Raw genomic sequence first — 17112 nt, 5'->3', positions numbered from 1 at the left:
GTTTACAACGGATTTGAAAACATAATGTAAAACCTGGGTAGAATTAGATGTTGTCAAAGCTGGAGACAGTTTTCAAATGAACAGTTGGATTAAGCCACTAAAAACAGTTATGGTGTAAATTGTATAACTGATTTGAATGTTGAAAATAATTATTTGGTCAAAAACAATATGGACTGAACTGTGGAAACAAAAAACTGATAAACTGAAAATAGTAAATGTAATCATAGGCCGATATGCACAACAAATTAAAGGCCTTTTTAGTAGTATCCAATGTATGTGAGCAAATTTGAGCTCAAAAGACAAACTAAGTCAACCGTTGAAAGATTTTAAAATATCAGATTCAAACGGCGATTTTTGACTCAGAGGTCCAAGAGTTCCGATTTGCGGTATTATATTCCACTAGTAATTACCTTTAATTTTATTTGATTATCAACCTGACTTTCTTCAAGATTTTCTTCTGACTCCTAGCGGGCCGTCCCCCAGAGGGAGTAGCGTATCACTGAATAACGTGTCAACATTATGTGAACACCCAGTAACTTTGTATCAATATTCATAGGCATACCTTTATTATTTTTTAAAATATTTAACTGCCCTAGAATTTTTTCCACCCTGTACGATCTCTTCGAAGTTCGTACCCGTAAACCCACCAATGCTCTCATCCTTTACTGGAGAAAAGCTACTACAAGATCATCAAGTTCACACAGGACCCCGTGGGGTTCATGGAAGAACATATTTTTTCAGAATTTAATTTTACTTTTCATACTTATATACTCATGCAAAAATTGTTTATGTATTATGCCTGTCTTTGCAGATTCCAACTATTGTTAGGATTTGATAATGAGCAAACGAGAAACTTGAGTCTTTGAAATAAGCAAAAGATCATCGATAGTTAAACTCAAAATCCGAACATCCAAACAAATGTTGGATGAGTTTGTTCATGGTCTTAATTGTTTGAAGACAAAGAAAATTCAATCAGCAAATATCTTATGTATGAATGGGTGTAATAAAACACTGAATACTGCGCTGATTAAATTTATTACGTCACCTTCATCTAAGTTCTCTGGTTCATGCACTTGTTATAGCTTCGTCGAGGGTTGAGATTCCCCCTGTCAGCGTTGTACAGTCACCGAATGCTGTTTCCAGTCGTGTAGAAAGATCATCCCTCGCAATAGCTTCTAACTGGTTATCTTTATCTTTTTTTCCATCTATAAGAGCTTGTGCTGCTTCCACATTTGTCAAAGATAAGAGGCCAATAATTTGTACTTTCTGCCAAGGAATAATAAATGGTACAATACGTTTAGAATATACACAGTTAAGGTACGGTAAGCCTAGGCCCAATGAAAACATAAAACTTAGGCAGGTTTAGGGGAAGAAATCCATCCCCTCCACTTAATCATCTTACCATTAGAATAATAGCTCAACAGCTGAGGTTGTCAAAAACACTAATCAACTGCTACATATACAGGGTGTCCCGTAAGTAAACAGCCACACTCGAGGAAATGGTTCTATGGGTCAAAATAAACAGAATCAAGATTTTTTTTTTCCAAAATCGCTTAGTCAACTAGATATCCACCATTTTTTTTATTGATATTTTTATCTTTGATCATTTTCAAACGATCATTATGAAGCTTTGTATTTATGTTAAAGTAAACAAGTTAGATAAAAATTATCTTAATCCAATTAAAATTTCAAAATGGTGGCCATTGAAATTTTTTTTAAATTGATATTGCTAAAAATGGCTAATTTTACTAACAATGTCCATCATTAGCACTTAGAATTATGAATTTAGAATTTATCATTTATTTAGAATTTTAACAAAGAAGTTCAAAAAGAACAAATAACAATGAAATATCACGACTTTTAGTTGTAAAATGAGGCAAACCTGACTGGCTTAGCCTTGTTCAACATCATTTGAAAGCTAAAAATCGCGATATTTCAATTGTTTTTATTTTATATTTTTAAACTTGGTGTTGTTTGATAAGATATTTTAATTGCTAAATAAAAGTGTAATAACAGTCATTTTTTATAAAATTAGCTATTTGTAGCAATATCAATTTTAAAAATTTAAATACATCAGCAGTAAACTAATTAGTATGATTAGGATTACGTGAGAAACTATGTTACCTTAACCGCCATTAGGTCAAGTACTCCCTTTTTGACATCTTCGCAGGTCAACCACTTATTATAGTCCATAAACTCCTTCCTCACGCTGTTGTGCACCACATATTCAACTGTTTGTATGTCTAGTTTCCAGACATTTTGTATGCGTCTCACAATCTCTTCCTTATCTTCCTTGCCACCTACTGCATACATCTTTTGCAAAACGAACTCCATCATAAACTTCAAGGATCCGATTTGGGCGAGCTGAAATGTCGAGTTGGTTGTATTTAACTATTAATAAGACGCCTAATAAGTATATTTTCAAGGCTGTATTAAATCAGGATTTTATAAAATACCAAGCAAACCAGTATACATTAAAATGTATAGAAATACACTCGCCTCAGCAAACCTGCAGACTAAGCGAATTATCGCATCTATTAACATCAAATTATTAGCATTTCCTCTCCAAACTTACTCGTATAAGGAGCTAGCAAGTCATTGTATCCAAGGTGTGTAGTATGTTTAATCTATGGTATAACTCCTCAATAAGTAGCTTTGGAGAAACAATGTGAAGAACGTTTTGAAATAGCGTTTACATTATGATACAATCATTAAAAACTAAGTGTTCGTTAATAAATTTCAAAGTTACCGCCATATTGAAAAATGGTAGCAATTTTAAAAGGTGGAATTCATATTTTTAATTCCATAAGAAAATAGTTGAAGTTATCTAGTAGTGTCATAGTAACAGTTCACCGCCAACAGCTGTCGGGCAGATGTTAGCAGATGTTACAAAGTTAATTATTTTAAAGGGCATTCGGAGGAAATTACGTAAGAGCAGGTGGTTTTGGTCGTATGTCACTTGTGACGTATGTGGGTACTGTTTTAATTGTTTAACGAGCGAAACACAGTTTATACAATTAAATCATGGATTTAGTTAAATTCATAGTCAACAGTACTGTGTAGTATTCTAGTAAGGTCAGCGGGGCGCGGCGCGTTGCGGCATGGGTGACTCACTGCTCGCCGCGGAATTGGGTTAGTTGGACGGACGAAAGTTTGGTCAGGGTCGCGGCCACGCCCGACCTTGTTACTCAACCTTCGCGGAGCTGTACCCAGATTTGGATCGTATCCACACAGTTCGCGTTTGGACGTAGTGGCGGAGTGTTGCTATCTGTACGGTGCTGTGTCTATCGTTAGCTGTATCGTGTGCTCGCGTGTGTTTTGGAACTATGTGATATAGCAGCTTTATCTTGTACCCACAAATGAGGTAGGCCTAATGTAAAACCAAATATAATTCTTATCTTATGTTAGAGGTCCTAAAAAAATAACGTAAAATTAAATATTGTTTATATATTTTTAGAAAAATTAGTAGTAGTAGTATATTACGGGTTTTGGAGACCATGTTTATATTTTGTTAAATAGTTTGACAGATTAACCTTTGTGGTCAAAATATGTTTATATAATGGAGTCTTTAGAAAGACTGATACCTTTTGTACGTAAATTATACCCAATTCCATGTGTCCTGACTTGTGTGAATCAAATAAATTAGCTTTCCATCTTCAACGTCAGGAGGATTTGATACGTTTAATTGTGTCGGAAAGCAAACCTCTAAAAACTTGTTGTCATAAAAGAAAATAAATGTTTTACCATTTTCGTTTTGTCTTTGTTCTACTAATTGATAATGTTTGTTTTGTAACAGATATTTAAATGTTACTTTTTCTGTTTCTATTGGACTTACTATTTGAGGAAGCTTCATTTCTTGACATATGGCTTCGGGTGATAATTGATTAGAATAATTTGATCCTGATGCATTCCAATGTAGTGGTAATTTAATTTGCTTCTGAAACTTTAGACGTAGTGACATTGACTTGCGAAAATTGCTAGTTTTAGAAGTAGTAGATTTCTTTAAATTTTCTTTTATTCTCTTTAGTTTATCTTGTGTGATTGTACTTGGCTTATCCATAGTTAACATCAGAACAGAGCTAGCATATGTGAACAGTCTTCGTTGAAGGTTCGACACTGAATGATGTGATGTTGGAGGTTTGGAGACTTCCTTACTTAGTAGGTAGAATTACCCGACAGTAGGGAAATTTACCCGCGAAGCAGGGTAAACCTCCCGACCGGCCCCCTCCCAACTGGCTCGCGGATAAAAGTAGTGGCAGCGAACGGACTGTAGTCAGTCTCACCCAACTGGCACAGCTGACTGGTTGAGTGTAGACTGACTGACTTTTGATTAAAACCTTTCGTTAGATTTGGCCAATCTAACTTAATGTTTTAGTCAAATAGCATGTGCTGCATGTTGTTTTTTTTAGCTTGTATCTTAGATGGTTTTACTTTATGGAGTGCATCGTGTCTTTGGTACTTGAATTGCGCAGAGTGTTGTATTTTTTCTAATCATGTGATATTTCAGCTAACAAAGGATAAAGAAGTCCCCCATTAAAATGAACACTCTTTTGTGACTGTAAATATTCTATATTTAAAATTTAAGTTGACCATTTTGTAATTAGTTGAGAGGTCCAACGGCCTGCATACTATTCTGCATTTGGTTAAATTAAGTTTTAAACTTTTGTTGTCATTGGTAGTTTACTTATGTCAGCTAACAATGAAAACTTTCTTGTGACTATAAATATTCTATCTTTAAAATTTAAGTTGACCACTTTGTAATTAGTTGAGAGGTCCAACGGCCTGCATACTATTCTGCATTTGGTTAAATTAAATTTTAAACTTTTCGTTGTCATTGGTAGTTTACTTATGTCAGCTAACAATGAACCCTTTCTTGTGACTGTAAATATTCTATATTTAAAATTTAAGTTGACCATTTTGTAATTAGTTGAGAGGTCCAACGGTCTGCATACTATTCTGCATTTCGTTAGATTAAATTTTAAACTTTTGTTGTCATTGGTAGTTTACCTATGTTAGCTAACAATGAACACTTTCTTGTGACTGTAAATATTCTATAATTAAAATTTAAGTTGACCATTTTGTAATTAGTTGAGAGGTCCAACGGCCTGCATACTATTCTGCATTTGGTTAAATTAAATTTTAAACCTTTGTTGTCATTGGTAGTTTACTTATGTCAGCTAACAATAACACTTTCTTGTGACTGTAAATATTCTATATTTAAAATTTAAGTTGACCATTTTGTAATTAGTTGAGAGGTCCAACGGCCTGCATACTATTCTGCATTTGGTTAAATTAAATTTTAAACTTTTCGTTGTCATTGCTAGTTTACTTATGTCAGCTAACAATGAACCCTTTCTTGTGACTGTAAAGATTCTATATTTAAAATTTAAGTTGACCATTTTGTAATTAGTTGAGAGGTCCAATGGCCTGCATACTATTCTGCATTTGGTTAAATTAAATTTTAAACTTTTCGTTGTCATTGGTAGTTTACTTATGTCAGCTAACAATGAAAACTTTCTTGTGACTATAAATATTCTATCTTTAAAATTTAAGTTGACCACTTTGTAATTAGTTGAGAGGTCCAATGGCCTGCATACTATTCTGCATTTGGTTAAATTAAATTTTAAACTTTTCGTTGTCATTGGTAGTTTACTTATGTCAGCTAACAATGAACCCTTTCTTGTGACTGTAAATATTCTATATTTAAAATTTAAGTTGACCATTTTGTAATTAGTTGAGAGGTCCAACGGCCTGCATACTATTCTGCATTTGGTTAGATTAAATTTTAAATCTTTGTTGTCATTGGTAGTTTACTTATGTCAGCTAACAATAACACTTTCTTGTGACTGTAAATATTCTATGTTTAAAATTTAAGTTGACCATTTTGTAATTAGTTGAGAGGTCCAACGGCCTGCATACTATTCTGCATTTGGTTAAATTAAGTTTTAAACTTTTGTTGTCATTGGTAGTTTACTTATGTCAGCTAACAATGAAAACTTTCTTGTGACTATAAATATTCTATCTTTAAAATTTAAGTTGACCACTTTGTAATTAGTTGAGAGGTCCAACGGCCTGCATACTATTCTGCATTTGGTTAAATTAAATTTTAAACTTTTCGTTGTCATTGGTAGTTTACTTATGTCAGCTAACAATGAAAACTTTCTTGTGACAGTAAATATTCTATATTTAAAATTTAAGTTGACCACTTTGTAATTAGTTGAGAGGTTCAACGGCCTGCATACTATTCTGCATTTGGTTAAATTAAATTTTAAACTTTTCGTTGTCATTGGTAGTTTACTTATGTCAGCTAACAATGAAAACTTTCTTGTGACAGTAAATATTCTATATTTACAATTTAAGTTGACCACTTTGTAATTAGTTGAGAGGTCCAACGGCCTGCATACTATTCTGCATTTGGTTAAATTAAATTTTAAACTTTTTGTTGTCATTGGTAGTTAACTTATGTCAGCTAACAATGAACACTTTCTTGTGACTGTAAATATTCTATATTTTAAAATTTAAGTTGACCATTTTGTAATTAGTTGAGAGGTCCAACGGCCTGCATACTATTCTGCATTTGGTTAAATTAAATTTTAAGCTTTTGTTGTTATACCTAAACACAGACTCTTTCCTCACTACAACAGAAGGAGAGATAGAGCATGTTTGCTCCATCTCTTCTTTTGGTATTATTTTAAATGACCTTGACCTACTTACAGGACTTTGAAAATATCTTGGAAAAAATATAAAAACGGTAGTAATGGATCTGCCTTGTATATGTTTGAATCCGACCGGGCATATATTCTAGCTAGGGACCTACTATCGCTAGTTAATTTACATAAGCAGGTGCAGCGTTGTTCTACCCCCACCACTCAACCCGAGCGTATAAAAGGGCTGCGAGCAGACGGATGATTGTCAGTCTTGCACAACCGGTGAAGCTGACCGGATGGGCAAACTGGCTAAAGACGAGACCCTTAGTTTAGAGTTGGTACCACTCTAACCTAAGGTTCTTGTCACTTAGTAGTTATTTTAGAAGCATGTTGATTGTAGTATTTGTTGGCTTGTAGTTAGAGGGTGTTTTGCGTATTTGTATCTTTGGTAAGGGTGTTGTATTTCTTAATTATGTGTTGTTCTATTTCAGGTATCAAAATAATAAAGTCCCTATTAGTAATTTTATTTTCAATTTGAGTTGATCATTGTATGTTACAAAGTTCTAAGTGACATTAGTAAGTTGAAAACGTTCACACAAAACAAAAACATGAAACCAATAGTAAATTCATGACATAGAGTTCTCTTTGACATACACACATTTTTATGGGGACAGTTCGTTGACTGCGCTGCTCCGGCTATTGCTAATGAGTCTTTGATCAATACCATGAGGACAGTCCTTTGGCTGCGCTGCCTCTGATCAAAAAGACTGATACATTGGTCTTTAGCCAATTCAGACTTACACACAAACATGAAAATAAAACAAACACTAAGTTCCCCCACTACAACAAAATGAGATAGATGACATTCACACCTTTTTAAGGGGACAGTTCGTTGACTGCGCTGCTCCGGCTATTGCTAATGAGTCTTTGATCAATACCATGAGGACAGTCCTTTGGCTGCGCTGCCTCTGATCAAAAAGACTGATACATTGGTCTTTAGCCAATTCAGACTTACACACAAACACGAAAATAAAACAAACACTAAGTTCCCCCACTACAACAAAAGGAGAGATGGAGCTTATTTTTGCTCCATCTCTCCTTTTGGCATTATTTTGAAATGACCTTGACCTACTTACAGGACTTAGAAAGCTTCCCTTAAAATACATAACAAACACTAAGTTCTCCTATTACAACAAAAGGAGAGATGGAGCCAATTTTTGCTCCATCTCTCCTTTTGGCAATATTTTTAAATGACCTTGACCTACTTACAGGACTTAGAAAGCTTCCTTATAGTACATTATTGGGAACCGAGAACAGTTCTTTTAAGTTAACACCAACGGACACAACATTTCCCCTCCAACCACAAGCTTCCCCCCTCCACCCACAAGCTTCCCCCCTCCACTTGAGTTTTGCTATAAAAGGAGGTTTGCTTCGCAGGCAATCATCATTCAATGGTCTGAAGTAGTCTTAGCTAGCTGAGTCAGCTCCAGTTACTATTCACTGTTTCATTTGCTATCATGGCTTACCTTAGAATTCCCACTAGACCCTCGAAAGTAGTTTCTTCATCTTCAAAGTCTCTTCCTCGATCTATTTTAATTTCATCGCATGCGTCAGATCCAAAATTGGTTCTTCGAGAAATACTACAGTCAGAAGGTGCAAGTCCTGGAGCAGAAGAACAATACACCTTCCGGACCAGTGGTGATCAATCTCCTCCGCTGATAGATATATTGTCTTCATCTTCATCTTCACAAACAAACTTGTCTTGTTCATCTACTTCGGAGTCAACCTCGTCTGATTCATCTGCATCTACAAGCTCTTCCTCATCCTCTGACTGCACTGTTGCTGATGTTCTACTAACACCTACTGCCACTAGAACTGCATCTCCACCTCCAACTTCTACACCATGTATTTCTTCCTTAACAACTCCACCTTTACAATTCACTATCCCACCACCCATCATATCCCCCCTAAACGACTCCCTACCAGCCACTTCCAAATCCTTTGGCCACTTACACACTTCTCCTTCAGATAAGTGTAAACAATTAATTGCTGACAGGAGGAGAAAATTTGCACACACCCTCTCCAAGTGTCGATATGTTTTTAAAAAGGGTGTTAGTAAGGGGGAACACTGTGAAAAGGTTTGTGTTTTGAATAGTGATATGTGCTCCATTCATTCAAAACACAATAAAAGCACAGAGTCTTCCAATAAAATTAAAGAACTTCCCAAAGCAATCCGGGTAAGAAGAATGAAAAGGTGTACGAAATATTTCTTTGTCAGATGTGTATGGTTTAATAACATCATTATAAAACGTAACGATACAGGAGAGCATTTTTCTATTAGATTACCAAGAGATGTTGTAAACCCTGAACATCCGAAAAGAACTGACTACCTTATTCGGGATGCTAAAGGAAGATTGTCTTGGAAATCTTCAATTTCCAAGATCAAAAAGGCACGGTAATTTTTTCCTTTTAACATTTTACATTACAAAAGATTAACACAGTAAATTCAATTTTTCCAAATTCTTAAAAAAAAATGTGTGAGCAATTTGTTTAATTCTGATACATCATTGTGTAAAAAAACATGGTGCAGAATTAAATGAATTGTTCACACATTTTTTTTATTACGTTACAATGACCTTGACCCACTTCTTAAACTTAGAAATTTCTGCAATATTTTAAAATAATGAAAATATCAATTTCCCCCACTACTAAAAGTAAGGTGGTTGGTTTAAACCCAACCCTCACCCCCAACCAGTACATAAAGGTATAACAAACGTGAAAATTGAAGAATAGCCTGTATTTACGTTAGATTATAAAAAAATTGGGGATTGGGGTGATGTTATTAATTAAATAGTAGTAGTAGAGGGGAGAGAGGGGAGAGAGGGGAGGGAATAGTATAAATAGGGGTGGATGTTCACACCTTTCATCAGTATGCTGCTGCTTCTTGAATAGAGAACATCTACAACATGCTACGCTGCGCCATTTGTCAAGCCACATTCGAGGATGAAATAGATCTTCTACTTCATGAAATAGTCGATCATCCTACAAATGAAGAGGAATTGGAAGGATATCAAGACTTGATTGAAGAATTGAATAAAATAGGACAAGGAGAAGAAGAAGAACCGACACCATCTACTTCAAGAGATCGAGGAGAAGAAGAACCAAAACCATCTACTTCCATGCTACGCTGTGCCATTTGTCAAGCCACGTTTGAGGATGAAATAGATCTTCTACTTCATGAAATAGTCGATCATCCTACAAATTATGAGGAATTGGAAGGATATCAAGACTTAATTGAAGAATTGTATAAAATAGGACAAGGAGAAGAAGAAGAACCCAAACCATCTACCTCAAGAAATACAGAAAAAGAAGAACCAAGACCATCGACTTCAAGAGGCCAAGAAGAAAAAGACCCGAAATCATCCACTTCAAGACCAAGTGTTATTCATTACGCACCTAAACTTGAAACTTCACCTTCAACCGCTACATCTTCAACAAATGTGGAACTACACGCTCATGCTCTACCAGGTAAAGTGGTAACACATTTCAAAATTGACAATGCCACATTAAAACTGGAAGAATTTATGTTTAGTGCAAAAGGACTAGTAATTAAAACGTTGCAAAATGAATTACAAAGATTAAATTTTATAAAGTTTGGACTATTGCTGGACGCTATGTTTACCAACATGCAAAATGAAACATCACCTAGAGGATTTTTAACAAAAAACAGAACCATTGTGTTTGCTTCAGATATTGAATTAATTGTAGATGAATGTTTTGAAGAACTTTTGACGAAATTGCAAGAACATGAAGGTAGAGGATCAGGATGGACTGTATTGAACATATCAGGCTTGGATGTAAGAGTGCATAAACATGGATATGGAATGAGAGGTAGTAGCTATATTCCTCTACCCAAGACAATTGCAGGCACTAAATCATGTATTAATATACAAAATGATGATAATGAGTGTTTTAAATATTCAATGTTGGTGAAATATATAAAAAATAATCATCCAGAAAGGATAGGAAGAGAATATGAAGAGGTGCAGCACAATTATAATTTTCAAGGAATAAGCTACCCTGTGAAAATTAAGGATATTGCCAAATTTGAAAAACAAAATCCAACTGCTTCTGTAAATGTATATGGTTTGGATTCATCAAACAATGTATATCCTCTACGTATAAGTTCACACGAACTAAATAATCACACCGACTTATTATTAATCACCAAGGGTGAAATATCACATTATGTTTATATTAATAATTTTAATAGACTACTTTCATCACAAATGTCAAAGATGGATAGAAGTAAAACAATTTGCAAAAGATGTTTCTGTCATGTGAATAAACCTTTGAGAACAGGAGGTTCTAAATGGTTGTTGGAACATAAAAGGTTATGCAATGGAAATGAAGAAGTCAAGATTAACCTACCACCAGCTGATAGAGCATTTGTACAGTTCAATAATGTAGTTCATCAATATAGAATTCCTATTGTGGTGTATGCCGATTTTGAATCTACTCTACTACCGTTGGAACATCAAGAAGAGGATACGTCAAGAAGAAACAAGTACCAACTACATTCACCCAACAGTTTTTGTCTACTCATCAAGTCAACGCTTTCCGAAGAATATTTACAAGATTATGGACTGACAGCTGAACCAAAAGTGTATCGCGGTGAAGATGCAGCTAAACACTTTGTTGACGAGCTGTACAATATAGCTGAAAAAGTAGAGGCAATTTATACACAGGTAAAACCTATGACACCTATGTCACCCGATGAAGTTCAAGAATACGATTTATCAACATCATGTTATTTGTGCAAGAAAACATTTACAGAAGATAATCATAAAGTGCATGACCATGACCATCTGACTGGAAGCTACAGAGGTGCTGCGTGTAACGCTTGTAACTTAAACTATAAAATTCCTAACTATATTCCAATTGTAATGCACAACTTAAGCGGCTATGATGGACATTTTATAATACCTGAATTAGGAAGGGACAATGGTAAAATTGATGTATTAGCCGTAACGATGGAAAGGTTTATAAGTTTTTCAAAAAAGGTTGGTAAAATGAAACTCAGATTTCTTGACTCCTACAGATTTATGCCTTCTAGTCTTATGAAACTATCAGAAAATTTGACAAGAGAAAATTTAATAGAAACAAGTAAAATAGTAGACAACAACAAATTGGATTTAGTTCTTCGAAAAGGAGTCTTCCCTTATGATTACATCGATGGATTGCACAGATTTGACGAGACATCACTTCCTCCACCAGAAGCCTTTAGCAACAAGCTGAACAATTCAGAAATATCACCAGAAGATTACCAACATGCATGCAGAGTTTGGAACGAACTTGATATGGAAACATTAGGGGATTATTCAGATTTTTATGTTAAACTCGATGTTACTTTGCTTTGTGATGTGATGGAGGAATTCAGAAACACCTGTTTAGGAGCATACGGATTAGACCCTCTTCATTCTTACACCTCTCCAGGATTAGCTTGGCAGGCTATGTTAAAAGAAACCAATTGCAAACTTCAACTTTTAACAGATATTGATATGGTGCTTATGGTTGAGTCCGGTGTCAGAGGAGGATTGACTCAAAGCGTTGTAAGACATGTAAAAGCCAATAATAAAGATCTGCCAAACTACAACCAGCAAGAACCATCAGTTTATCTTGGGTATTTTGATGCAAACAATTTGTATGGATGGGCAATGTCCAACCCCCTTCCATATGATAACTTTAAATGGATAGACCCAGAGTCAATTGGAGATATTGTTCAAATTCCAAAACATGGTGACAAAGGATATATATTAGACTGCGATTTCGAATACCCAGAACATCTACACGACCTTCACTACGATCTTCCTCTTTTACCAAAAACTGAAATCTCGCCAACTGGAAAACATCCTAAATTAATGATGAATTTAAATAACAAGCAAAGATATGTAGCGCACTTTTGGACTGTACAACAAGCACTTGAATTAGGACTTCGTCTAACCAAAGTACACAGAGTTTTGGAATTTTCTCAATCTTGCTGGCTGAAACCCTACATCGATTCCAACACTACAAGAAGAGCAGCAGCAACGTCAGCCTTTCAGAAGGACTTTTTTAAATTAATGAATAATGCCATATTCGGTAAAACTCTGGAAAATAAAAGGAAACACAAAAATGTAAAACTTGTAACAGATGCTAGGAAATTGGAGAAACTTGTACAGAAGCCCAACTTTGGATCATCAGTAATCATTAATGAAAACCTTGTTGCCGTATCTATGAAGAAAACTAGTATAAAAATGGATCGACCTTTGTATATAGGAATGTCAATATTAGATATATCAAAAACGCACATGTATGATTTTCACTACAACAAGATGGTTGCACATTATGGAAGAGAGAACATAGTTATAACTTACATGGATACAGATGCTTTTATTTACAAGATAATTACTCAAGATATGTATAGAGATCTTCGCACATTTGTATATAAAGATGAATTTGATTTTTCTGACTATCCTAAAGATCATCCAAACTACGATCAAGACAGAAACAAGAAAGTATTAGGGAAATTTAAAGATGAGGCTAACGGAGTGTTACTTGAAGAAATCGTGGCACTTATATCAAAATTGTATGCTGTGAAACTACATGATGACAACATTATAAAAAAGGCAAAAGGTGTAAAGAATTTGTATTTGAAGAAAAATGTACTTTTTGAAGACTACAAGCAAGTGTTGTATGAAGATAAAGTTTTAACTGCACACTTTAACACAATCAGGAGTTATAATCATCAACTATACAGCGTGACAGAAGTTAAGAAGGCGCTCTCCTGCAACGATGACAAACGACACATCCTACCAGACCGGATCCACACACTTCCATTTGGTCACTATTCCCTTAACCCTATCGACTAATTACCTTTTCATCGTCCTACACCACTTATCCTTTCTCCTTTCCGTAAAATTGGGGGAACACAGCATTGCCCGCTGTGTTCCCCCTTTTTTACACAAGGTTTGAATGACCTTGACCTATATAAGGAGATGTAAGAAAAAATGAAAATCATTACTTTGCCAACATTGACAGTAAAAACACAACATAACTATATAAGGAGATGCACGAAAAAATGAAAATCATTACTTTGCCAACATTGACAGTGAAAACAACATAATGGCTTTTAAAGAAAACATTGTAAATGAGCTACACAAACCTGCAAGAGTAAACTTTCCAAGAAGAAATACAACTGTAAAAGGAATAAATGATTTGTATCAAGCAGATTTAATTGAAATGCGGCCATATAGTAAAATAAATAAAGGACATCATTATATACTTACAGTGATTAACTGTTTTACCAAAGTTGCAGATGCATTACCATTAAAGGATAAAACTGGTAAAAGCGTAACACAAGCCATGGAAATCGCTATAAAGAGAGATAAAAACAAAATGAAACATTTACAAACTGATGATGGCAAAGAATACTTTAATAAAAGTTTTTCAGAGTTAATGAAAAAATACAACATAAACCACTACTCAACCAAATCTGAAAAAAAAGCGGCTATAATTGAAAGATTTAATAGAACGTTAAAAGGAGCGATGTATAAAATGTTTTCAAACAGAGGAGCCTACTTATGGATTGATATTTTACCAAAGTTAATAAGTGATTACAACAACAGGTTTCACAGAACTATTGGAATGACGCCAAATGAAGTAAACAAGAAAAATGCTAAACTTGTATTAAAAAGAATAAAGCACAATACAAAACCTAAAGTTGAAATAAAGAAGCCTAGAAAATTCAATGTAAATGATAAAGTTCGAATAAGTAAGTATAAAACGATATTTACTAAAAAATATCTACCTAATTGGACAAATGAAGTATTTACCATATACAAAGTGCAACCAACTATACCAGAAACATACATATTAAAGGATAATAAAAGCAATTTGTTACAAGGTGCGTTCTACGGACATGAACTATTGAAATCTACAGTAGGTGATGTATATCTTGTTGAAAAAGTGTTACAAAGGAAAAAAGACCAAGTTAAAGTACGATGGCTAGGTTTTAACAAAAAAGAAGATTCTTGGATACCTATAAAAGACCTAATTTAACGGGAACAGCTCATTGTATCATTGGATTTTGGAATAAGATGGAGATTGTTCATCATAAAGATCAATTCAACATTAGTAATATTGATGATTACACTGTTGATAACGACACAATCAACATTGGCAAACATGGTAGTTTACTTCCAAACACAGTCAGATGTATTATAAGTGGTCCTTCAAACTGTGGAAAAACTAATGTCGTATTTAATTTGATTACAAATCCTAAAGGATTGAGGTTTAATAACTTATACATATTTTCAAAGTCACTACATCAGCCAAAGTATCAATTGTTGGAGAAAATCATATCGCAGGTGTCAGGTGTTAACTTTTATAAATTTAACGCCAGTGATAAAGTTTTGCAACCAAACCAAGCTAAACCATATTCAGTATTTCTATTTGATGACGTTTCATGTGAAAATCATGATACTATTAGGAACTATTTCGCCATGGGAAGACATAATAATATTGACAGCATATATATAGGACAAACATACAGTAAAATTCCAAAGCAGCTTATCAGAGATAATGCAAATGTTATAATTTTGTTCAAACAAGATGAAACCAACCTGAAACACGTATATAACGATCATGTAAATGCTGATATGTCATTTGATAAGTTTAAACAAATTTGTGGAAAAGCATGGGCAGAAAAGTATGGATTTTTGGTCATTATGAAAGAACAAGCCATAAAAGACGGACGATATAGAATAGGGTTTGATAAATACGTTCTGCTTCACTAAATATCACTATTTCAAATCAACACTTCGTACTGTAAACATGGCAAGTCAAGAAAAGCTCTTAAAAGAAATAAAATCACTTAGTGATTCTATTAGACATAAAAACAGAGCTCTGAAGCTAGGTATAAGCGAAAGAGAAAAGTTTATAGAATCAACATTTAAACCTGTTACTGATCCTTTAAACAGATTAGTTAAAAATATTGAAAAACCTTTCGAAGGAGATGCTATTCTACCAATTTCTAAGTATGAAAAAGAATCAAGAGGTTATGAACAATATAAACAATTTCAATCGACTGAAGAAAGTGGTGAAAAGCGAAGAAAGTGAAGAAACAGAAGAAACAGAAGAAACTGAAGAAACTGAAGATTCAAGAGAAAAGGAAGGATTTTCCGCACGTTCAGAAGAAGGATCTACTAATCCTACAAATTTAAGTACATTAAGCACAAACATAGCATTCAAAGGGAATTTGGGCAGAAAATATTTATTACAAATGTTACATTCAACACAGGCTAATCGAAGATATCACATTTATGGAGCTAGACTTGAAGACAATGGTATTATGATTGGAGACAGTAATTTGGATATTGATGAAAACGATAACATCCTTATTGGTAACCAAAAATATAAAGGTACAACAGGACTGTTTGAACTTATTTTTAAAAACAAACCTGGTAAATATACCAAAAAAGACCTATCAGTGTTTAAAAATATACTAAATGATACAAATGCACATAAAAAGCAGTATTCCAAAGATTTGCCCATTTATCGAAATCGATCAATAAAATACACAAGTGTCATAGCTGATCTTTTTCCAACACAAGTGAAAAAATCTCAACTTAAAAGAAGAGCTATATCTACAGCTGAATTAAATGTGTTACACAAAAGACCAAGAACCAACGAACCTACATCTTCAGGGAAAGGATTATTAAAAAGTCTATACAATACCAACATAATATATTATAATGATGTCAATAAGCTGGTTGATCGAATGAGATTATTACATGAAGCCATGGAAGCCGGTCATACCGGATTGGACAATGAATGGGTAGCTTTAATCGATGAACTACGAAATCGAAGGATTATTGCTTAATCATCGCATATAAAAGGAGGACAAGAATCGAGGGAACTCAGTTGAATCATGAGCGTGGACAAGTTTGGAAGGTATTCCAATTTTGGAGAAAAACCAAAATCCAATGGTAAAAGATATAGTTTACCATTAACAGCTGAAGGAGATTATAACATAAGCAGCAAACGATTGAAGTTTGTAAAAGATCCAGAAGATGATAATGATGCAATAAATTTGAAAACTTTAAAAAGTGAAAAATTGTTGAGCTTACAACTTCAAAACGACTCTTATAATGCCAAGTCTCATAGAATAACAAATGTTGGTGAACCAATAGAAAACTCCGATTCCGTCACCAAAGATTATTTACTTTCAAAACTGTCAAATACTTTACAAGTTAATAATGAAGTTTACGATGTTAAAAACAGAAGAGTTACAAACTTAGCTGATCCTGTCGATAGTCAAGATTCAGTCAATAAAGGATATTTACATTCTATAATCCCTGAAAGAAAAGAAGATAGATTCTCTTTTTATAACTTTGTTATAAATGATATAGGATACCCTATAAAG

The 17112-nt window shown here is 34.1% G+C and overlaps 1 protein-coding gene across 1 annotated transcript in view; it reads right to left on the bottom strand.

Moving 5' to 3' along the window:
• Positions 1-1026: 1026 nt before the first annotated feature.
• LOC129002862 (uncharacterized) overlaps positions 1027-17112 on the bottom strand; it is a 31566-nt gene continuing 15480 nt past the window's right edge. The window contains exons 3-4 of the mRNA XM_054430962.1: positions 2125-2364; positions 1027-1266 (exon numbers count right to left, since the gene is read on the bottom strand). Of these exons, the coding sequence (XP_054286937.1) occupies positions 1066-1266; positions 2125-2364 (441 nt within the window). The 3' untranslated portion in view covers positions 1027-1065. The remainder of the gene's footprint in view (positions 1267-2124; positions 2365-17112) is intronic.

Source organism: Macrosteles quadrilineatus, unplaced genomic scaffold (assembly GCF_028750875.1).
Source record: "Macrosteles quadrilineatus isolate MER2022 unplaced genomic scaffold, UCM_ALF_1.0 Scaffold_9__3_contigs__length_116548681, whole genome shotgun sequence".
In the NCBI taxonomy this organism is placed as follows: domain Eukaryota; kingdom Metazoa; phylum Arthropoda; class Insecta; order Hemiptera; family Cicadellidae; genus Macrosteles; species Macrosteles quadrilineatus.
Note: the sequence above shows the minus strand (reverse complement) of the source record. Positions and strands in the feature narration are given on the sequence as shown.